Here is a 24,934-nt window from a genome sequence, read left to right as displayed (position 1 = left end):
CCAAGGCAACATTTCTAATTTAAGTTTTTCATCTAAATATTTTTTCAGCTTTATTTCAATGAACGAAAACTGTTTTATATAGTTGTAGTTACAATAACAATAACAACACTCTAATAAACTATATTACTTGGTGGAGAAATATCATTAATAATTATAATCATTTATTACATATTGGTGACTTTTATCTTACACAATAAACCACTCAAGGCCATGCAATTATCAGTGTCGACTCTCGTTTGAACAATGTAAGGCTGAACACCATTACTGACAATTATTTTGACTGCATGAGATTCTCCAGCTTTGTTGTTGTTGAGCTGTTAAAGCTCCGCCCTCTTCTGGAAAGGGGGCGAGGAGCAGCAGCTCATTCGCATTTAAAGGGACACACACAAAAACGGTGTGTTTTTGCTCACACCCAAATAGGGGCAAATTTGACAAGCTATAATAAATGATCTGTGGGGTATTTTGAGCTGAAACTTCACAGACACATTCTGGAGACACCAGAGACTTATATTACATCTTGTGAAAAGGGGCATAATAGGTATGCCCTTGGTTAACTAACATGGATAAAATCTTTTTTAAAAAGATTAAAATGCAAATCACATTTTTAACAGTCATTTATATTTAAAAATGTAAGTTATAAACTCAAAACTCATTTTTTTCATGGCCAGAGGTGATCTAGTGCTACATTGGCCCCATACAGCTGAATCGATATGCTGAGGTGTTATTCCTGTAATTTTTAAGTGTGAGCCATGTGCACACAGAGCACCGCTGCGCCTCGTGTTCACAGAGAGCAGGGTTGACTCATCCCCCCTCCCCATGTTTCCCATTTATTTTGAGGGCCACCTGTTGTATATACAAAAGCCAGGTCCACGATTACTCACACCCCTCCATTATTCATACGGCTCTTGTGTTCTCGTTTGATTCATCTTCAATAATGAAACTGGCACGTGAAATATTCACAAGCTTGGTCCGTGGTTTAATGAGACTAGTGAGGAAAAAGACCCTTTTTTAATCTCTCTCATGTTGAATTTTTGAAAGCGTGCATCCTCCACATATCACCCAGACAGGATTTTAATCAATGTGAAATGGTTGTGTGATATTGACTGGGGCCCGGCTGGAGCCGTGCCGCTGTTATAGAGAGGCAGTGAGAGGTGACGCTCTTGGCAGACAGAATGAGATTTGAGAATGTTTTGTGCTGTGGGGTTTGGGGCGTGCGAAGCATCGCTTGCATATTTTGTCATTTCACGCTGTTTGTGGAGCAGCCAGTGAAAATGTTTCACTGAAGAGGTCAAATGTCTGGAATATAAATGTAAAAATGATTCAGGGATTCCTCTAGCTTTCCCGTTTCACTGTTAATTTGCCAAAGAATCCATCAGGCCCTGACTCTAAACAAACATCTGCTCTTTCTAAAATGAAACCTCCTCCAAATGCATTTGAATTGTGATCTGTTTTCAATCCAAAGCAGATGTTATCAACTTGTTTTGCCTCAGGACCCAGATTGTACATTGTGCATCAATTGACAACCCAACACAGTTTCAGTTTTGTTTGGTGCACAAAAGTAAACAAAAATGTCCTTCAAATCAACCAATTTGTTAAAAATTAAATGTGAACTGCATACACCTAACAATATGTAAAATATTATGACATGCAATAGGCTGAATAGGTAAACTGACTATTTTGTAAATGCAGTGTTTTGGGTTAAAATATCATGCTCTCAGCAGTCAGTAATACACTGCACAGTTCGGCCAGATCAAAACATGTTTATCCTCATTGCAAGTAAACTTGATTTAATAGAGTGTTTTAAAACTGTGGGAGAATATAGAAAGCAATATAAGCTTGTCTTACAAACATTTCATACATAAAACATGAAATAATTTACTTCAAAAGATTGTTTTAGTCAATGCCATCCACGCTTGTTTCTTTGCGGGAGGCGTAACTTGTTGTAGAAGGCGTAGTTTGAAGGAGCGTGGTTTCAGGATGCAGACAGACCATTCTCTGTTCTCCTGGCGTGAGTTTTGTTTTATGGGAAGAAAAACAAAGAAGAAAAAAAGAATATGGCTGATCTTCTTTTTCAATACTCCACTTTCGTGGCAATAGAAGCACGCAGCATCTGGTCGGTGAACCTTGTTCGCTCTCATTGGCTATCGCGGGTATCACGTCAGAAGCAGCCGAGAGTCGAGAGTGATATCGTGCGGGCTCCAACGCAAGAGGGGCTGTAAAATAATTGTAATGATGCCACACAATTGAGGATTTTTTGGACAAAAAGTCAGTTGCGAGAAGGCTCGAATCGGATCTCTCTAAACCCCTTCTTTCCAGAAGCCTACTCTACTCTGATTGGTCAGATGGCCCAGTCTCTTGTGATTTTTTTTTTTTTTTTTTTTCATTAAACACCCATTACCATCTCTAAATTTCAGCTGCAGAAGCTTCCTCAGCACTTGATACACAGACTCTGTTTCCACCTGGTATATTGGTCGATCGGATCACAAATAGACGAGGGAGATACATTCGGCCCTATCATACACCCAGCGCAATGCGGCGCCAGGCGCAACGCAAGTGTTTTTTGCTAGTTTCAGCCCGATGCAGTTATCATTTTCACCTCCTGTGCCACGTTGTTTAAATAGCAAATGCATTCGCGCCCATTTGTGCATCCATGGGCGTGCTGGTCTGAAAACGAGGTGTGTTGCTATTTTGAGGCAACTGAAATAGACTGCATCTTTACATAAAACAAATATTGCGCCATTGACTTTAGACCAGGTTTCAGTTGGTCAATGGTGCAATATTTGTTTTATGTAAAGATGCAGTCTATTTCAGTTGCCTCAAAATAGCAACACGCCAACAATGCACCTGAACACACCTCGTTTTCAGACCAGCACGCCCATGGATGCACAAATGGGCGCGAATGCATTTGCTATATTTGTATAGGTGGGTGCACAAATATTACAAATAAAAGGATTACAATGTAAAAGATTATTATTGTGTGCATAAAGATAAAAATGCTTTGGTGGAATTCGCTTGTCCCGTAGATGGTCTGCTCACGTGCTTTAACCTTGTGCATGAGCAGATCCGTTTTCTCACTACAGAAGCGTTCAGTTTTTCCACTTACAAATTCCACCCTGTAAATAGCAAATCCGCCATGGTGTGAGCACAGCTGGCTCTCAAAGGGAATAGGAGATGAGACTCTGATTGGTTTATTGCACGATACGGCCAAAACACACCCATTATTCATTAAGAGAATAGGGACAACCCTTTTAGACCATTTTTCCCGTCGTTAAACTAGCAAAAGTGGATTCGGACATGCCCTAAGTGCACTTGCGCTTTAGACCATGCACTTAGATCATTAAATAGGGCCGATTGTTAGAAATCAATAATGGTGAGAGAACATTGAGCTTGGTACATTTTTCTTCTTCAAACCAAACTTGGGTCTTCAGCCGACAAAGTTTAAATCCTGTCTGGTTAACGCAATTCCTATAATGTTTAGGCATTAGGTCAGTAGGTGGAAAGTAGGTGTCTTAGTGGCTATTTGAACACATTCGACCACATGAGCGTCTACATTACGAAAGCAATGTGGTTGCATGCGTTTTCGACTACCTCTGGAGGTGGTTGTAAGTGGACAAGTTCAAAACCTTTTACACCCCATTTATGCCTGTATTTAACATCGTCCACTTGAGATCCGATCGACCAAAATGCATCTTAATACCAAGTGGAAATAGGGCCACAGTGATACGAACAATAAAAATGGTGTCGGTTTTACCATATCAATTCAAGCCTATGTCCTCATCATTTGGAAGAGATGCAAAGTGAATGTGATTTCGCAGCGCAGAAAACAGTGTGTTCTCAACATCTCGACAACACCAACCAAACTACAGTGTTCGAGGGCGGGTCAAAGTAGACATTGTTCATGGGCAGCCAATGAAGACCAAAGGCTGGCATTATGCAAATTTGTTACAAACCTACACAAGTTAATGCAGGAAGTAAGACTGGAATTACTGATGACTCGTTTTTAGGCAGTTCAGAATCGTTTCTTTCTTTAGGGAAACAATAACTCCATTTATCATGCACTTTGAAAAATTGCAGACATTGTTATACACTCCGTGAAAGGTAATATCTGAAAATGCATAATAGGGGGTACTTGAATCATTCAGTATGTACTGGTTCACTCAAAGCACCACCTGACCTATGAATGACCTATGATCTATGAATGCAGAAAGTCAGCTGATGTGTTTATTGTTCGTTTATTTGTTTCCCTGTGCAGATCAGAGTTCGTCATCTGTGGCCCCAGCAGTGAAATTGGGCTCCTGCCTGTCTATGGACGGCCGCAGGCACGAGAACGGACAGAGCTGGCATGATGGATGCAGGGACTGTTACTGCCATGCTGGGAGAGAAATGTGTGCCCTTATTTCTTGCCCGGTTCCCCCCTGTGATAACCCCACCATCCAACCCGGTCACTGTTGCCCCACCTGCCCAGGTGAGTCAACACTGCAACATACTTACAATCTCTGTAGATACTCAAAGAAGCTTTTTACATGTTAAAATATTGATTATCTCTCTCTCAGAAGAGTCCAGTTCCCATAAGCCAGAGCTGAGCGAGGCGTCCGTGTGTTTGGCCCCGGGTGGAGAGTACTTTGTGGAGGGCGAGACGTGGAACATTGACTCCTGCACTCAGTGCACCTGCCATAGCGGCCGTGTGCTCTGTGAGACGGAGGTGTGCCCGCCCCTGCTCTGCCACAGTCCAATCAGAACGCAGGATTCCTGCTGCCCTCACTGTCCAGGTGCGCCGTTACATCTGAAAAAGATTATCAGGCCTGCTCTAACTTACCAAAAACTTTAGTATCAAAGCATGTAAGGAAAACAGAGAAGTCAAAGTAGGCATAAGAGCATCATTTTTTTTTAAAGATTCATCACTGTGATGACTTTTAGAGCATAGAGGCATGAGACACCTTTGACAGGAGGAAAGTTAACAAAATGTGAATGTGCATAATGCATGTGTTTGGTGGAAATGATGAATACTGCATGGGCGCAGGAGTACATGTTCAACACTACGAGCCGAAGGGATGACAGAGGAATAGAATGGATGCACATTTCAGAGAACTCAACTATAGCAAACTTTCTTTTGTTCTTCAAAACCGCTGAAATAATTTTCAGCTTTCTAAATGAAAGGAGGAAATGAAGATTTGTGAAGTCATGTTATAACTTTTTCAAGTCATCTTCATTTATATAGCGCTTTTTACAGTACAGATTGTTCACAGTGATAACAGGAAAGTGTTAATGGACAGAGATCGTTTTGGCTTTACAGCAGCTCTAGGAAAAAGTTATTATCGAGCTAAAGTAAGTTTTGATTGAATCACTTCCATTGTAAAAATCACTATTAACTTGCTGCTTAATGACACCTTTTTAACTGAAAACAGAAGACTTTTAATGCGTTCTTGCCGTTCACTCATGTGTTTAGTGTATGTGTATGTGCGCAGACGCTTAGTCTTTCTTTACAAAGTGACATCGCCAAATTACTTGTCTGGCCCGCATAATACAGAATCACTCTCACTCTCACTTTAATATAGAGCAAATGCAGCCCCAGATGAATATGCTTAACTTCTTAATGTAGGCTAATTTTCAGCTAAAATTCAACAATTTGTTGACTGTCAAATTAATTTTAAGCTTGCAAACTGGATGTCACTGAAGTCAAGGCCTGCGATTCAAAAGAACAGCTGTTATATAGTGCAAAGTTTCCTCCAGTGCGAAAGCCCCTTATGAGGACATTCGCATTTATCGAAAAACATGACTGCTGTCGGCCAATGAATTTTTAGCAGCTGTCGGACAAGGTTAACGGAGGTCGATCAGAGAGAAACTCACTGAAATTCAAAAGAAATCGGCCATCAGGGGGCATCTTTGTGTAAAGACATTTATATTACAAAAGATTTCTATTTAAAAAATAAATGCTGTTCTTTTGAACTTTCTATTCATCAAAGAGTCCTGAAAAACATGGTTTCCTGTTTTTAGTACTGATAATAATACATGTTTGTTTGAGCACCAAAGCAGCATAATTAGAAAGATTTCTGAAGGATCATGTGACACTGAAATGGCTGCTGAAAATTCAACTTTTCCATCACTTTTAATGTGGCATTCTGATGTTTAAGACCTGCATAGTACATAAATCCATTTAAATGTCTCTCTTCAGATGATCCAGTCACCCCTCAAACGCCCAGTAACGACAGCATGCCCAGCTACTGCAGGAATGAGGATGGCGATATCTTCTTGGCCGCTGAGTCTTGGAAGCCTAACGTCTGCTCCAGCTGTGTGTGTCTAGACGGAGCCATCAGCTGCTTCTCCGAGTCGTGCCCACCGGTCAACTGCGCCCGGCCTGTGCTCAGAAAGGGCCAGTGTTGCCCATACTGTCTAGGTATGTAAAGCTGTGTACAGCTGAAGATCATATTGCTCAGCCCAGTTTATTTGCCTTTTGATCACATGTGGGTGTTTATGACACGGTTATGACCGAGCTTTTTTTCCCACCTCTTCAACAGATGCCACGCCGAGGGCCGTGTGTCATTTCAACGGGAAGACGTACATGGACGAGGAGCGATGGGACATTGACAGCTGCACTCACTGCTACTGCCTGCAAGGCCAGACCCTCTGCTCGACCGTCAGCTGTCCTGCATTACCCTGCCATCAGCCGGTCACTGTGGAGGGCAGCTGCTGCCCCATGTGTCAAGGTCAGGATTTATGTGCTGTGTGTTCAGATTAGATCAAATGATCAGAGTAGAACAGACTGAGGGAAAGTCAATCTGCATGGTATACCCATCGCAGATCTACTATACAGCCAAGGCCAAAAGTATTCGCAGTGACATCAATTTTGTTTTTTGCAAAGTTTGCTACTTCAGTTGTTGTGGTGTTGGTTCACATTGTTTCTAGATTTTTGTGCAGAGTGACCAGATGCATTTTAAATAACTGCAAAAGCTTAAATGGATAGTTCACTCAAAAATGAAAATTATCCCATGATTTACTCACCCTCAAGCCATCCTAGGTGTATATGACTATCTTCTCTCAGATGAACACCATCAGAGTCATATTTAAAAATATCCTGGCTCTTCCAAGCGTTATAATGGTAGTGAATGGCATCATGAAAGTAATCCACACGGCTCCAGGGGGTTAATAAAGGCCTTCTGAAGCGAAGCAATGGGTTTTTGTGAGAAGAATATCCATATTTAAAACTTTCTAAACTATAATAACCAGCTTCTAGCAAACAACCATACGCAAGTCAACTTATGGCGGAAAATTCTCATTTATGACTTCTAATTCATGACAGGTGTTTTGTTTTGCTCTCTCCTCTGCGCTTCCACGTTCATCAATACGTCATGTGTCGCATCAGCGGTTACAAGTCGACTTGGATGTTGGACTATGGATGTTTATATGTTTATAAATATTTATATTTTTCTTACAAAAACACATCGCTTCACTTCAGAAGGCCTTTATTAACCCCATGGAGCCGTATGGATTACTTTTATGACCCAATTCACCACCATTATAAAGCTTGGAGGAGCCAGGATATTTTTAAATATAACTCTGATTGTGTTTGTCTGAGAGAAGATAGTCATATACACCTAGGATGGCTTGAGGGTGAGTAAATCATGGGATAATTTTCATTTTTGAGGGCACTATCCCTTTAATTGGCCAAAAACTGAACCCAAATTTCACAGTTTTTTGGTCCTGGCTCAAAATGAACAGCTAACATCATTTTACTAATCATATCATCAGCACATGGGAAAGTGTGAACAAGTACAAATCAGGTAAAATCACTCTATCATTCTGATTGGATTATAAGAGCAGACTGATTGTTATAACAGGAGGGAAGAAGTACTTCCAGACATTGTGTTTTTGTGTTTGCAATGGTTTCCTCCAAAGAAAGACGTGCAGTCTTCTTCATTTTGCATAAAAATGGCCTCACATGTAAGGAAGTTGCTGCAAAGAATACTGCACCTGAATGAACCATTTACCGGATCAAGGAGAGAGGTTCGGCTGCAGTGAAGAAGGTTTCAGGACATCCCAGAGTGTCTAGCAAGCGCCAGGACCATCTCCTCCTGAGGAGTAGTGTCACCACCAGTGAAGAGCTGCTCAATATTGGCGGCAGGTGTGTCTGATACCCCCTTTCCACCAGCACAAACCGGGTGCTAGTTCAGAGTTAGTGCTAGTGCCATTTCGGAGTTGGTTCAACTGACGAGCCTTCTAAGAACTGGTTTGCCTTTCCACAGGCTAGAGAGCCAGCATAGAGCCAGGTCTTATGTCACTGTATACGTCTCATATTTCACAGCAAAGCTAGCATGGCAGCGCCAAGCACAAACATACCAAGCTTGTTCGAGATGCATCGGCTTCTCGCATAGGGATCGACGCATGACATTAAAGCTCCGCGAGAACGATCCAAAAGCACAAGGAGTCATATGCTCTGCAAATGCTCCCTTGGACCCGCGGCACCCGCCGAATCTGTCCGTGCTGCTCCGATGCATCTTGAACAAGCCTTCTATCAACAATCGCGGATGTTTCACTACTGTTGATGCTCATGGCTTTGCGAACCTACATCGGCATCCAAACACGGCTCGCCGTAATTTGTATATAGATGGAGATTACAATCGAGCTCGATTAGCTGCTATTTCAAAAATGGCGGTCTCAAGTTTCTTGTTGGTCACAGTAACCCCGCCCCCAGCCCCTGACGCAAGCGGTTCTTACTTCTAGCCCAGCAATGTTTTGGTGCTACTTACGAACCACTTTTCCTGGTTCGGTGCTGGTGCTTAGTGTGTCGAAAGACAAAGAACTGATTTGAAACTAGGCTCTTGCTCCAAACCAGCACTCAAACTGCCTTGGTGGAAAAGGGCTATAAGTGCATCTGCATTCACAATGAGGCCAAAAATGTTGGACAACAGCCTGGTGTCAAGAAGGGAAGCAAAGAAGCCACTTCTCTCTAAGAAAAACTACAAGGACAGACTGAAATTCAAGGATTTCAAGAAGGATAAGTGTTGGACAGCCGAAGACTGGTGCAAAGTTAGTTTCTCTGATGAAGCCCCTTTCCAACTGTTTGGGACATCTGGAAAATCAATTGACTGTGGAAGAAAAGGTGTCCTACAATGAATCCTAAGTCTTGCTAACAGTGAAGCATCCTTGTGGCCATCCATGTGTGGGGTTGCTTTTCATTCAAGAGAGTTGAGAATCTCAGAATTCTGCCCAACTGTGCAAATACACCTAATGATGCTACTGGACACATCTTCAGTGATGTTCCTGGAATCATTGGGTGTTTCGGGTCTTTCAACATCATACACCCTCATCCAGGCGACCCAGCTGAGGCTGATCAGACCCCAGCTTGTGTCCAGTTGGCGAATCTAGCTACTTTGCCCCCATGGATCTCCTCTCTTGAGCCATAGCCATCTTGAGGCTTTCTCTGCTGCTTCGGTGGTGTTGTATATGGCTCTTCTCCTCCTCCCTCCATCGATGCCTAACAGACTGAAGGCTCTGAACAGGGATCGGGCCGCAAAGCCCCTGCTTCCGACTTCAATTGGGAGACACCTTGCTCTCCATCCTGCTTGTCGACACTCGCTGACCAGTCCCTCGTACTTGGCGAGCTTCCTTTCAAAGGCCTCTTCCAGGCGGTATTCCCAAGGGACTGTTAGCTCCAACAGAACTACTTGTTTGGTGGACTCAGACAAGAGAACAATGTCTGGTCTTAAGGTGGTGGTCACAATATGGTTGGGGAACTTAAGTTGCTTCTCCAGGTCCACCAACAGCTGCCAGTCCCTGCAGTGGCCAAGATGCCTGCAGGTGTTTTTGCAGCTGGTCTTGGCTGCTCTCCATCTCTGATGAAGGTGATGGCTTTCTTGGAGAGGCAGGAGCGCTTGGCCCACTTGACTCCTGCAGCGATGGCTTCAGCGATGGCCTTCAGCACCTGGTCATGTCTCCACCTGTATCTCGCCTCACCCAGTGCCTTTGGGCAGCAACTCAGAATGAACACTGCTATGAATAAAGAATGGTATCAAAACATCCCGCGAGACCAATTTCTCTCAATTTGTTAACTTTTTTTCTTTTCTGCTGAGATAATCAAGGCCAAAGGGGAGGGGCAAACAAGTTTAACCAATAAAATCACTTTTTACTCATCAATCAAATCCTGATGGATAAAATCAAGCCCTTCCCTACATTATTTCCCAATTTCATTCTACAATACATCATATTACTGGAGTTAAATGCTACTTTATTCGCAAATTCTTTGCTCGTTTTTTCACCGCGTAAATGAAACTGGATGGAAGCTACTTCACAGTGACTAGAATAAATGGCAGTATCTCTGATCCAAGAAGCCTGCAGTTTTGCTTTCTGTAGTTCTGTCACACGTTTCTCTCTCTTTTTCATGTTCTCTCTTAATCTCTCTGACTTTCTCTCTCTCTTTGGCTCTTATAAAGCAGTGTTTACTTAGAACCTTCTCTCTAATTGAATGGGTCTTTCATCTAAATACGGACTCGTTGAGATGAATCATTTAAAAGGATTGATTAAGTCGAAGCTGGACAGAGGCTAAATTAGCTCTCTTTGCATTTGGGAGATAATGTCATTGATCACGGCTCTCTTTATTGCTGTGTCACTTGGCTCTGGATCAGCGAGGGGGTTGAGAGTGGTGTCGTGTGCACTCTGGGTAATCACTCACCCTTTGGTGCTTTCCCACTCAAAGACACAGCTCTGAAGATGAGCTTTTAATTAGCCCGCGGCCCGCAATTTCACACTGACCCGAATCTTGTTTCTTCTGAGTGGGTACTTCTTGACTCTTCTTAATGTAGTTACAATTTGTATTATGTGCTTATGTGTGTGTGTGTGTGTTTCTCTGTAACACACTCTTCTCTCTTTGTTTCATTCTTTGTATGCCCATATCTCTGATGTTTTAATTACAGAGAGTTACGCTCCCACAAATGTACCCATCGAGAAGACGGACCAACGAGGAGACAAGCAGAGACATCAACCAGCCTGGCCGACTCATAGCGAAAACGATATAATGCCACAGTTCAGAGGTTCGTATGAGAGTGCAAAAATATATATATAGACAGGAAATCTTTGTTGTGTTTTCTTAGTTTGATGCTCAACAAAAAGTGCAACCAGTGTAGTCTGATTCATGTCCAGATGACTCTTATGAGCCAGTTCTTTAGTGAATTGTTCAAAAAGACTTGATTTGTCAAGATTTTGATGTCAAAATCTAATTCACAATGCAATGTGTATCTCAGCCTTGCCACAAGGGGTGCTATAGCTAGCTTAAGTGTTAACTGCCTTCTTCTATGGTCAGTATTCTGGTTCAATCTTGTTGTAATTTTGAAGAGAATCTTGTTTTAAAAAGTGACTTAGCTGTAATTAAGCTGTGTTACTTAAGATACTAGGTTACAAACATAAGATTAACTCTTTTCCTGCCATTGACGTAATTTTCCATCATTTATGACCAGTGTTGGGACTTACAATATTACAATATTGCATTACTCCCTAAAAAAGTAACTAATTGTGTTACTAAGTTACTTTTTATGAAAAGTAATGTGTTAAATTACTTTTCTGTTACTTTTTCTCACCTGAGCTGGGTGTGCTTGTTATTTTTTTAATAACAACAAAAAAGGTCTATTTTTGGCAAATGTTAAGGCCCTTTCACACAAAAAGTTAAATGAATAAGCCTCAGGCTGAAGGAAATCCATATTTACGCCTCTCCAGTAGAGGGCGCTGTTCAAATAAACCTTTCAGCGGCGCTGCCATTCTGGATTAAAGAAGAATAGGATGTAGGAGAAGGAAGTTCAACACTCTTATTTCTAAATCTAAAGTAATTTTTGTCAATAAATGTGAAAAAGTAACTTACGTTACTTATTTGAAAAAGATATTTTGTTGTAAATTGAAAAAGTAATGCGTTACTTTTCTAGTTACTTGAAAAAGTAATCTGATTACGTAACTCAAGTGACTTTTAATGTGTTACCCCCAACACTGTTTGACAACGCTTCCCCGCCATTGACGGAATTTTTCAGAAATCCATGTTTTCACTGTTATACGGTAGGGGGCGCTATTACTCATCTTCTGAAAGAGTACAGAATCTCCGGATCAGAACAGGTGAAGAAGCAGCAGAAACATGCGAAAGAAGCATTGCTTGTCAACAGCACATAAAACTGCCTAACGTTACTGAATGAAATGTCGACCCAGGACAAAGTATAGGACTGTGAAGCTTTGGGTGTGTTGATGGACTCAATCTACTTCATCTGTTTTCATCATCATTCTGAATCAGATCCGGACAAAGGGCTCTATTTTAATGATCTAAGCACATGATCTAAAGCGCATGGCGCAAGTGCACTTAGGGCGTGTCTGAATCCACTTTTGCTAGTTATACAAAGAGAAAAATGGTTGGCGCGCCCAGCTCATGGTCTAAAAGGGTTGTCCCTATTCTCTTAATGAGATGTGTTTTGGGCGTAACGTGCAATAAACCAATCAGAGTCTCATCTCCCATTCCCTTTAAAAGCCAGTTGCGCTCGCACCATGGCGGATTCGCTATTTACATGGCGGTATTTACAAGCGGAAAAACTGAACGTTGGTCAATAGCACAGTTTATTTCAGTTGCCTCAAAATAGCAACACGCCAACAATGCACCTGAACACACCTCGTTTTCAGGTCAGCACACCCATGGGAGAACAGATGGGCGCGAGTGCATTTGCTATTTACACAACGTGGTGCAGGACGTGAAAATGATAACTGCGTCGGGCTGAAACTAGCAAAAAACACTTGCGTCGCACGTGGCGCCGTATTGCGCCGGATGTATGATAGGGCCCAAAGTCTGACAAAAACGCAAATGATGCATTTTTATGAAACTTGCCCACATTCAAGTGTTGATAAAAAAAAACAAAAGCTATGAATGCATGAAGCTAGATTTTTTAAAGCTCTGTTCTTTTTTTTTTATATATTGTAGATATTCATGCAATATATTGTAGATGTTCAGATATTCATACAACAAAATATTCTGGTGGCCGTAAAATTTTGTGAAAATGATCAAAAATACTGTCGCTGGCTGGCCACTTTATTTAAAAAACGCTGGCGGGGAAAGAATTAAGTTTATAGAGTAACTCTATAATTAATAAAATAAATCTATAGTTCATAACTAACTACAGTATGATGTCTCCTCATTCTTTTGAACAATTTCACATGCTTGTGCTTTGGAGTTAGCAAGAGTTTTTAACTAATTTGATTCAAACGTCACTGTCAAGAGTTTCACAAAGCTGGCTGTTTGTTTCTTTTGATTTTCTGAGAGCAATCTGTAATTTCTCCTTGATTTTCCATGTGTTTCTTTAGTTAAGGCTGATATGAGTGGGAGTCTGTCTGTCAAGACTCTGGCATTTGCCTTAATTGCTGATATGGCTGTCTGACATTACCTGCTTTTACAATCAAGCCATATTTGCATTTCATATGGCATGATTGAATTCTGAATTTTCTACATCACCCCAGTGAGTCAATGAGTCATTGCTGTCAGGTGCAAAATATGCCAACAGATGTGTTGTGGGTTGTTTCAGGTGACTTCGGAAGTTTGCAGATGCCCTACCTAGATGGCAAGACTCCATTGCCCAGCAAGGATGCTGGTCTGCACTGGGCCTGGGTGGCACTGCCCATCCTAATGATGATGCTCACTGTCACCGTCCTGCTGTTGGTCAACCAGCGGAAGCAGTGGATTCCTATGCCTTGCTACCGCGCGCCCAATAAGGTGCATAGCTATTCATCACAGTTTACTACATTGATACAATCACAATTTGAAATATAGCTGCGATCAGCAATTAACAGGGTTCAAGCGCTTTAAAGCCTTTAAGCAAATGGGTAAAAAGGTATTATGTTTTATCTAGCAAGCCTGTAACTACCTAGATCGTAGATGGAAAAGACCATTTGCAGCCAAAACAGGCAATTTATTAAGGAAATATATGAAGAGTTCAGATGCTAAATGCCACCTCCGTCAAAATTGAGATGATATTGAGCAAATGCTCACTACACATAGTATATGTTCATCAAATACTTTTGCTTCAAATCGATTAAATCCCAGCGTCAGCCCATTCAGAAATGCCACTTCCCTTTGTCAGAAAAAGCCTCCAATTCCACAGAAGATCTAATCAGAAGACTCAAGTTGAATCATATGGTTTCAAGATGGATGATGGTGTGCATATGAGCCGCTTTCAATTACCGAGCTGCAACTTTTTATCATGTTTTGTCCATCGTTACAGCGGCAATAACAGGAATTCGAGAGTATCAAGTAAACACAAATGTTCCTTTTGCAGCTGTAAAACTGACAGAAATGGACATTTTACTCAGTCTTGTTGTCCAAAGAGGTGGACTTAGAGGTTTTTGCAAAAAAAAAAAAAGCACACATGGACTTAGCTGGTTTTGCAGCAAAAGACAGTCAAATTTGTTAAATATCAGTGAATTGACTAAAGTGACATTTTTTAAAATAAGGCATTTCAATAACTGACTAACAACATTTTCATTGCCTTTAAAGTGAAATTACTGAACCTAAACATAGCAGCCTAATAAAAAAAATGCTCATATTAAAGTAAATATGTCAGATGAACTTAGAGGTTTTTGGAGTGAAACTCTTTAAGTTTTAAAGCTTTTTAACAGTTATTAAGGTAAAGCCAAAAACCTAGGACTATTTTGCGAAAGTAGGTTTTTGAAATAATCTCCAATATTTAACGAACGATAAGAGCCGTTTTAGTAAAATTGGCCTAGCCTACTTCGAACGTTTTGCCGTCCCGTTGAGGACTTGAATCGAAATTTAGGGGTTTTTTTCAGTAATTATTGACAATAAGACTCCACAGAATCTTTCTGCACTGGTTCTGATCGGGCGATAAACCTAGGACTATTTCGCAAAAGTAGCTTTTTCAAAAAATCCTTGTTTTTTTTTCTTTCTCCAACTTTATTTCCATTACCAAAACAGCCCTTAAGGCTGGAATACGTTATATGACTTTCAGATTTTAAGTGTTAAAAATCTGAAGAGATTTTCAGACACTATGCACACTTTCTCTGACTTTGTAAATAGTTACAGAGAAACACTGGGCATCATACACTAAATGGCTAAGGATCACACACTACCAGACTTTCAAGTCGTGTAGAAAAATAAACTCACGCTCATTGCTAGGAGATGCATGACAGATGAAAACAATGTGTTCTAAAATCGGCTCAAAATATCAAACATGTCTGATATCCTCCAACTAAATGGAATCATAGTTTGAAGCTAAAAATTCGAGTCTACTCCCATCATACACTATGCAATTTTCAATGAAATCTGTCATCTACAGTAGCATCGACCGCTCAAAAAACTGGGCAAAAGTCCCGTAGCATGCTCCAATTTTTAGAAAATTTTCTCCGTGCTCCAAGACTCACTTTGTTCTTTGTCCTGTCATGTCTGCTGCACAGCCCACGTGTCTCAATAACCAGCTGGTGTACGTGGACTGCCAGAAGGGGACGAAGGTCCAGGTGGACAGCTCCCAACGCATGCTCCGCATTGCGGATCCCGACTCAAGATACAGCGGTTACTACAGCATGCAGAAACACAACAACCTGCAAGCTGACAACTTCTACCAGACCGCGTGAGAAACAGGAGAGAGAGAGAGAGAGTGAGTGAACGAGAAAGAGAGAGACTGAGCCCGTGTTCAGCTGCCAAACCTTTGCGGCACATGGACACCTACTATAAAATTGTAGAGATGGACAAAGCCACCAAACCAAGTGGTCAGAGAAGAGACCCTGATGCAGAATAACAATTATAATAGTCACATAAGTCACACCAAGCAAATCGAAAAAATATATCACACGTCGACACCCAAAAGTCTCACCAGGAGATGGAAGCCACGTCTAACGGAAGCATTACGGAGTGTGAGTGTTCAATTGGAGAGGACTCTTCCAGAATATTTTTGTGAATCAGAGGTATGATAGGTGAGCATCTTTTTTGTGTGTGCGTGAGATTTCGTGGATGTTCAGGCACAAGTCGAAGGTAATCGTGAAGTCAAATGTACGTCTTTGGGATTAGGACAACTGGGGTGTTTTTTTGTTCGTTTGTTTTCAACAATATTTTTCCTGCATTCCTACTTTTTTGTTGGAAAAGAGCGAAATGATTTTAGGAGTGATCATTTTTTTGACACAAGTGCTTGTGTGAAGACTTAACGCTGAACCAAAGCTTCTCTGTCTGCGGTACCTGATGCGCCCAGACGCGGCGAGAGGCCGAGGAGGGACGTTCACTTCCCAGAGACTGTCTGTGGAGCACAGCAAAGAGACGGGGTGAGGGAAAAAAAGAGGGAAAGAACGAAAGAAAGAAAGTCTGTTGTTGTTGAAACAGATGCTTTTTTGTAGGAGATGCTACTGTAAGATTGTGATTTCCCCAGTGCTGTGGGTGAGTTTGGCCCATTTTTTTTTTTTTTTTTCTCTTTTAAAGACAAAAGGAGGAAAACAGAGTAAGTTGCTCTGTGGACATGAGTTCTTCCTGTTAATGGATGTGTGGGGTCTCTATGTTGTATTTCTGCTTACATGTACGAGCATTTTCCCATTTAATCATACAAACATCATTTGCTCTTTCTCCCACAACTAAGGGCAGAGTGACACTCCTAGCAAATATACCGGTATATTTTCCTGAAACGAATCTGAGGATTGTGACACGAGATGCAAGAACATAGCGATAGAGGTTTGGATTTGAGGCTATGCTTTACAAGTGCTGCTTTTTTCTCTTTTTTTTTTTTTTTTTGCTTTGATTCTGTAAACCTCATTTTGTAGGGATGAAAACCAGTAGTGAGGATCGTCTTTTAAGAAACATTTACCAAGAAAACAGAGAATCAAATGGCCTTATTCCTAAAAATGTGAGCAGAATGGATTTTTCTGTAAATCATCTGTAGAAACATTCTTTCAAAAATGTAGCAATGTTTGTGTAAATTGTTCAACAAAACCACTCTTACACCATTTTACACTAGAGATAAATGATGAATACACAAAAAGTACAACACTGAAAACAGTTTACCAGAGTATTGTCGGCAGTTTACATACTAATAGATTTATGAATGATTGCTACATACTAGTATTTCTGCAAACTATTTGAATGGAGGAATGTTTTTACAAACATTGATGCACGCTCCGAATCACAGGTTCGAAACTAATTATTCACAAAGGTTTCAAAGTTTCATAAAGCAGTGTTTCGAAAGCGCCTATTTCTGTTCTCATGACAGAGAATAGAAACTATGGAAGCTTGTTTCCACCATGAAATAAAAATTAAAAAAAAGTTTCAGAACACAACGAAATCGAGCCACAACACAACGGAAATGCTCCCGACCACTAGGGGGCTCTCAGAGCTCGTTAATATTGGTATTCCTTTCCAATGTTCTATAAAGTCAACAGTCTTACAAAGATATCAATACCATGATTAGTTTTAAGTATGTAAACATTCTATATCGACATGAAATATTAATTCAAAATCACTTGAGTGCACAATAGCTTCATATTTATACCTGTGAATGATTTGACGCGCTACCACGGATGAAGGGAACGTCTGCCAATTCCACCAAGTGGTTAAAACGTATAATTTGTATTCATTACAATGACTTTGTAATTTGAACATGTCTGTTTTTAAATGTTAAAAGTAATTTTAATGAATACAAATTATATGTTTTAACCACTTGGTGGAATTGGCAGACGTTCCCTTCATCATTCGCAGTAGTAGCGCGTCAAATCATTCACAGGTATAAATATGAAGCTATTGTGCACTCAAGTGATTTGAATTAATATTTCATGTCGATAAACAGTGGTTATATACTGTTGAAACTAATCGTGGTATTCATACCACTGCCGACTCTATAAAACATTGGCAAGGAATACTAACAATATCGAGCTCTGAGAGCCCCCTAGTGGTCGGGAGCATTTCCGTTGTGTTGTGGCTTTATTCCGTTGTGTTGTGGCTTTATTCCGTTGTGTTGTGAACTTATGTTTGCTTTTTTAATTTCGTTGTGTTGTGCACTACTGGGCCACCGTATAATTGCGACTTTTTATCTCACAATTCTGACTTTTTTCTTGCAATTGCAAGTATAAACTCACAATTGCAAGTTATAAAGTCAGAATTGCGTGATATAGTCAGAATTGCGATATAAACTCTCAATTGTGAGAAAAAAGTCAGAATTACGAGTTTATATCTTGCAATTCTGACATTATAACGCAATTCTGACTTTATAACATGCAATTGCGAGTTATAAAGTCAGAATTGGGATATTAACTCTAAGAAAAATTTTTTTCCAAATACAAGACAATACATTACAGAATTGCAAGTTTATTTCTTCCATAGGAAGTTTCCGTATTGTTCCGAATATAAGACAATACATCTGAATAAACATGATTGTCTTAAATTCAAGGTCTAGACTTTTACATGTCAATAATACACCCACAACAAAAGGTGGCGCCAAACGCGTAAAAAAGAGTGTGCCAAGAAATATGGTGTGTCAGAGTGTAAGAAGATTGCGAACACAAAAAGACTGCCTTGTATAACTCACAATTGCATGGTATAAAGTCTGAATTGCGAGTATATATCGCGCAATTCTGACTTTATAAGACGAATTAAGAAGAATTTACACAAAAAGCATATTGTTGACAATTTATGAGAGAATGGTTCTTCGAATGATTTACGCCAAAAAAAAAAACAAAAAAAAATGTATTTTATGAATGAGGTCCAAGGAATCTGATCCAATGATTTTGGTAGGGGTTTTGAGACAAACGTGTACTGCTTTTGGATAAATGTTTTCCATTTTCTTTATTTGTACTGTTCACGATAACGGCCTCCTTTTCTGGAAGCTTCGAAACGTTACTGAGGCACCTTTGTGTTCTGGTTTTCTAGCTGAGAACAAATTTGGCTTAATGAATCCAAAGCTATTATAGGAACATTTCTGTACATATTAATGCTAGAATGAAAAGACCTGAAATATTTTGTGAGTATATATGTATGTGTGTATGTATATGTGTCCGCGCATGTATGTACGAGTGCGCACACATGTACGCGCACATGACTTCTCTTCATCTGTAAGGTTCATTTTCCTAATGAATGTATTTATGATTGAGCAAAACGAGAGGATTATATAATGGCAAAATGATGATGACAGGCATTCCATTGCCTTTCTTGTTTGGTGGTAAAAAAGCAATGATGAAGATGAAATGGAAAGAAAGACAAACATCTCATTCTATCCTTATTTTTGTGTGATTTTTTTTTTTCCCCTCTCGTTTTCTCATAGAGCTTTGCTCAGTTGAACGTTTTGGGGCCATGAGAGTCACTTTGGCTTTGTTTAGACAGGTCAAAAATCTGATTATTTGGCTTATTCAACTCAAAATCGTGTTTTTGTAGTGTGAAATATGAAACCACAAGAAATCTAATTTTCACACAGTGCGGACAGCCAATTCTATAGATCAGATTTGAAAAAAAAAGAAAGAAAGAAAGAAAAAAAAGAAGAATTTGTGTGTGATGTGAACAAAGCCTTTGTTTCTGTAAGTGAAGCAGTGTCACGTTGTCATCTATTGTGATCTGACGGCTGAGCGATGAAGCTCTCGTTTCATTGTTTCCTGTCATGAGTCCCTTCAGGTGTCAGAACTACTGGAATGTTTGATGGACATAAGCTGTTGAAGTGAGGGGGCGGGGCAAGGGGAGGGGCAGTGGGAGGGAGAGTGGGCGGGGCTGTTGATTTGTGATAGTTTGTCTTGGTTGTATCTTTATCTATATGTGATATTGTTTGTAGAGCTATACAACTTGGCACTTTTATATAGAGAGAGAAAAGTAACCTATGTATTTCTTTCTTGTTTTGGTTTGTTTTCTAACTAATCTTTTTAATAGAATAGATTTGCCCTTCTTTTTATTTTTTCCTTTTTTTTTTTTTTTCTCCATTTCCTAAGCCCTTGTGGGACCCTGTGCAGAGATAATCTCGTGAATCTTACAAAAACTCTTCCAAGTCACATTTCAAACCTAAATCAACTGCATATATATATATATATATATATAGAATAAAGAAAATGATGGTTTTGCATTGTGACATTATTTTTATAACTTTTTTTTTTTAAAGGTGCCATGGAATTGAAAATTGAATTTACCTCAGCATAGTTGAATAACAAGAGTTCAGTACATGGAAATGACATACAGTGAGTCTCAAACTCCATTGTTTCCTCCTTCTTATGTAAATTTGATTTGTTTAAAAGACCTCCGAAGAACAGGCGAATCTCAACATAACACAGACTGTTACGTAACAGTCAGGATCATTAATATGTACGCCCCCAATATTGCATATGCCAGCCCATGTTCAAGGCATTACACAAGGGCAGCCAGTATTAATGTCTGGATCTGTGCACAGCTGAATCATCAGACTAGGTAAGCAAGCAAGAACAACAGCGAAAAATGGCAGATGGAGCAATAATAACTGACATGATCCATGATAACATGATATTTTTAGTGATATTTGTAAATTGTCTTTCTAAATGTTTCGTTAGCATGTTGCTAATGTACTGTTAAATGTGATTAAAGTTACCATCATTTCTTACTGTATTCACGGAGACAAGAGCCGTCGCTATTTTCATTATTAATCACTTGCAGTCTGTATAATTCATAAACACAACTTCATTCTTTATAAATCTCTCCAACAGTGTGTAATGTTAGCTTTAGCCACAGAGCACTATCAAACTCATTCAGAATCAAATGTAAACATCCAAATAAATACTATACTCACATGATCCGACGCATGCATGCAGTATGCATGACAAACATCTTGTGAAGATCCATTTTGAGGGTTATATTAGCTGTGTGAACTTTGTTTATGCAATGTATTAGAGTCGCGAGCTTGGGGGCGGGGAGCACGAGGATTTAAAGGGGAAGCAGCCTGAATTGCCGCATATTTAATGATGTCCCAAAATAGGCAGTTACAAAAATTAATAAAAAAAAAAAACTCTATGGGGTATTTTGAGCTGAAACTTCACAGACACATTCGCGGGACACCTTAGACTTATATTACATCTTGTGAAAAAGCATTCTAGGGCACCTTTAATAGATTATATGCAGTGCTATGGAAGCTTGTTTCCACCACTGAATAAAATATAAAAAAGGTAATTGCTACGTTTTATCTCACAATTCTGACTTTTTTCTCACAATTTCGAGTTTATTTCACGATTCACGAGAAAAAAATTCAGAATTGCAAGATATAAACTCACAATTGCAAGTAATAAAGTCAAAATTGTAAGATATAAACTCACAATTCTGAGAAAAAAGTATTTTTTTCCACAGAATTGGACTTTATTTCTTGCAGTTGTGAGTTTATATCACAATTCTGAGAAAAGAAGTCAGAATTGCAAGATGTAAAAACAATTGTGAGAAAAAAGTCAGAATTGTGAGATAAAAAGTCACAGTTACCTTTTTTATTTTTCATTTAGTGGCAGAAACAAGCTTCCATACAGTGCAACAAATAATGGCATGATGTAGATTTTTTTTTTACTTTATTAATATAAATAATATTTCATCAATATTATCTCATTTCAGGAATAGAAAATGAAAATTGTGAAGGAAAATGTGCTTAATTGACATAAAAATGTCACAATGCAAAAAAAAAAAAAAAAAAGTGGTTACGTAATGTCCATAATGCTATAAAATCACTTTTTAGCCTCAATTCAAGCACATAAATGTGCAGACAGCCTATAAGAATCTCTCAAACAAGCACTTGCTCTGGAGGATTATTTAAGGCTAAATACAGAGATCTGGACCTTCACTCCTGTTTATTCTTTACCACGTTTCTGTTTTATGGAAGTGAAACAATTGATTGTTAGTCCTGTCTTTCAGTCACGGCCAATCAAAAAGCATCAGAGAGATGGTAAACAAGAATTATTAATGGATCGCTGGAGAGAGCATTTCTCTGGAGGACCCAACCACCTTTACAAAAATAAACTCAGCAGCATTTCAGCAAGATGTCATCCATATTTAATGAGCAATGTGAAATCTGTGCATAGCCCACTTTCAAGTTGAAATGCAATTTCCACACGCTAAACAACGTTTCCTCCTCATTGCCTCTGAACACACTGTGCTTGAGTTCACGGATGAAAACTGACAAACACCATGACTAGATTTGATTCAGGCAGACCTGCACAGTTATTCGGGTCTTACAGGGTGGAGTCTTTCACTTTTTCTTCTTTTGTTTTTGTGCATTCTCTAAGTATTGTTGTAAATACTTGAGTGTCACTCGCCAAAACTTACAAAAAAAAAATCTGAATAAAAAAAAAATACAAAAAAGGTTTGGAGAGAGTAAGAATTAGAGATGTAATATATTGTCTATGACCTTAATAATTTATTGTTGAGCAGAAAAACTGAACTTAGCGGAAGACGCAGCTCAAATCACAAATGTTTGCGTTGTGTCGATCTCTCAAAGAGCGTTTCAAAGTTCATATAGAGTGTCCGTTTGTTTTTTGTCTCTTTTTTATTTTGGGCTCTTTGGAGAGTTTTACGCAGTTTTTTTAAAAAGATGCTAAGCAAGTTTATTTGTACCAAGAAATTGAAGCCCAGGAAGCTTCTAGAAATGTGTCCCTGTGTCCCCTCTCCACCCTCTCATTCTTTCTTTCTACATGAAATATCAACCCTTCTGGAGTTTGTATACTACTGGTGTTTAATGTTCATGTAAAAAAAATAATACTGTCAACATGGGTCATGATACTGCAGATTTATAAAAAGGGTAGATGAAAAGACTCAGAATTCCTGTAGCACAGCAGATTTTTTCCAGTTTCTTGTATTATTTTGTTTCTTTGCAGCACAATAAATACTTTTTAAACAATTGAGTCTTGTCATGTTTTTAAGAAGACATACAGTTGTTTTATGATCTGTGCAACAAGGCTAGTATTAGCTATATATATATATATATATATATTATAATTTATTCCTGTGATGCAAAGCTGAATTTTCAGCATCGTTACTCCAGTCTTCAGTGTCACATGATCCTTCAGAAATCATTCTAATATGCTGATTTGCTGCTCAAGAAACATTTATGATTATTTTCAATGTTGAAAACAGTTGTGTACTTTTTTTTTCAGGATTCCTTGATGAATAGAAAGTTCAAAAGAACAGCATTTATCTGAAATACAAAGCTTCTGTAGCATTATACACTACCGTTCAAAAGTTTGGGGTCAGTAAGAATTTTTATTTTTATTTTTTTGAAAAGAAATGAAAGAAATGAATACTTTTATTCAGCAAGGATGCATTAAATCAATCAAAAGTGGCAGTAAAGACATTTATAACGTTACAAAAGATTAGATTTCAGATAAACACTGTTCTTTTGAACTTTCTATTCATCAAATAATCCTGAAAAAAAATATTGTACACAAATATTTTGTACAATTGTACACATTAAATGTTTCTTGAGCAGCAAATCATCATATTAGAATGATTTCTGAAGGATCATGTGACACTGAAGACTGGAGTAATGATGCTGAAAATTCAGCTTTGCCATCACAGGAATAAAATACTTTGTGAAATATATTCAAATAGAAAACAGTTATTTTAAATTGTAATAATATTTCACAATATTACTGTTTTTTACTGTATTTTTAATTAAATAAATGTAGCCTTGGTGAGCAGACGAAACTTCTTTTAAAAACATTAAAAATCTTAGTGGTTCCAAACTTTTGGACTGTACTATATATATATATATATATATATATATATGAGATGCACCGATATATTGGCCAATAATCGGCCGATTAAAGCAAATTTTCACATTATCGGACGATAGTTTAAAAACAGCTGATTGTCATGGCCGATATATCCTGTCAATCAAAAGAGGGCAGGAAAATGCATTGAATTTGGGCTTTGTGTAAAGAAAATGCTTAGAAACCAGTTTGATGTTCAATATTAATAGTTATTATATGAATTAATAACATTCAAAAAGTTAAGAAACATTAATTTACTCTTCAGAATTTAGTAAATGTGTGTTTATGTTTAGAACTGATACCAGTTACTCTGAAACAAGTTGATGAAATGGAGAGAATAAAGTTTTTATTTTCATTTCTTTCAAAATATAATGATTAATTATTAATTATAATGAAATTATCATTAATTCAAAAGAAGGTATAAAAGGCAGAACCCCCAAACTATAGGTATCATATCACTCTGAATAATCAACTATCGGTAAAGATAGATAGATAGATAGATAGATAGATAGATAGATAGATAGATAGATAGATAGATAGATAGATAGATAGATAGATAGATAGATAGATAGATAGATAGATAGTTTTCTATCTATTTATCTATCTATCTCCTTACCTTAAATTTCAGTGTGTTCATCTCATAAAGTTATCGCATGGCTTCAGAAGACTTGAAAAATAACACAGTTCATATGTTATGAATTGTTTTTATGATAGTTTATGACACTTTTGCGTGCTTTTGAAGCCTGACAGACCCACTCAAAGCCTATTTCATCATAGGCTAGTGAAAAGACTGGCCAGAGCGTTTTTTTCCTCACTAAAATTCATCTTTGGTTTTACAGCGGGTGAGTAAATGATGACAGAATTTTCAACTTTTCCTTTTAGGCTACTTTTAATAAAACATTAACACGCACTTAACATCATGTTCGTGCACAGTGATCCAGGCAAATGTATTTAGCAATAAACATGACATGTGCCATATACTAGCTTAATTTATCTCTGTGATAGAAAGCATTAGAGGACCTTTTGCCATCATTAGCGATAAACCAAACGCCTACAGAGAAGATGCTGGCGGTCTGTAATGAATGCAGTTACGCAATCACACCGCAGAGTGGCGCCAGAGAGCTGCGAAACAATTCCAGTACCGTTCCGCCGCAAAAGATGCTGATGCTGGGGTGTCAACTGCATTCATGTGTTCTGAACGGTCACGTGAATGGCTCCAGAGGGAAAAAAGTAAAACCAAATGTAGTGG

The 24,934-nt window shown here is 38.9% G+C and overlaps 1 protein-coding gene across 1 annotated transcript in view; it reads left to right on the top strand.

Moving 5' to 3' along the window:
* The window catches only part of crim1 (cysteine rich transmembrane BMP regulator 1 (chordin-like)), a 145,925-nt gene extending 128,501 nt beyond the window's left edge, over nucleotides 1-17,424 (top strand). The window contains exons 11-17 of the mRNA XM_048192339.1: nucleotides 4,253-4,465; nucleotides 4,554-4,769; nucleotides 6,173-6,394; nucleotides 6,516-6,704; nucleotides 10,908-11,024; nucleotides 13,536-13,723; nucleotides 15,421-17,424. Of these exons, the coding sequence (XP_048048296.1) occupies nucleotides 4,253-4,465; nucleotides 4,554-4,769; nucleotides 6,173-6,394; nucleotides 6,516-6,704; nucleotides 10,908-11,024; nucleotides 13,536-13,723; nucleotides 15,421-15,597 (1,322 nt within the window). The 3' untranslated portion in view covers nucleotides 15,598-17,424. The remainder of the gene's footprint in view (nucleotides 1-4,252; nucleotides 4,466-4,553; nucleotides 4,770-6,172; nucleotides 6,395-6,515; nucleotides 6,705-10,907; nucleotides 11,025-13,535; nucleotides 13,724-15,420) is intronic.
* The last annotated feature ends 7,510 nt before the right edge of the window (nucleotides 17,425-24,934 follow it).

This window comes from Megalobrama amblycephala, linkage group LG5 (genome assembly GCF_018812025.1).
Source record: "Megalobrama amblycephala isolate DHTTF-2021 linkage group LG5, ASM1881202v1, whole genome shotgun sequence".
NCBI lineage: Eukaryota > Metazoa > Chordata > Actinopteri > Cypriniformes > Xenocyprididae > Megalobrama > Megalobrama amblycephala.
Note: the sequence above shows the minus strand (reverse complement) of the source record. Positions and strands in the feature narration are given on the sequence as shown.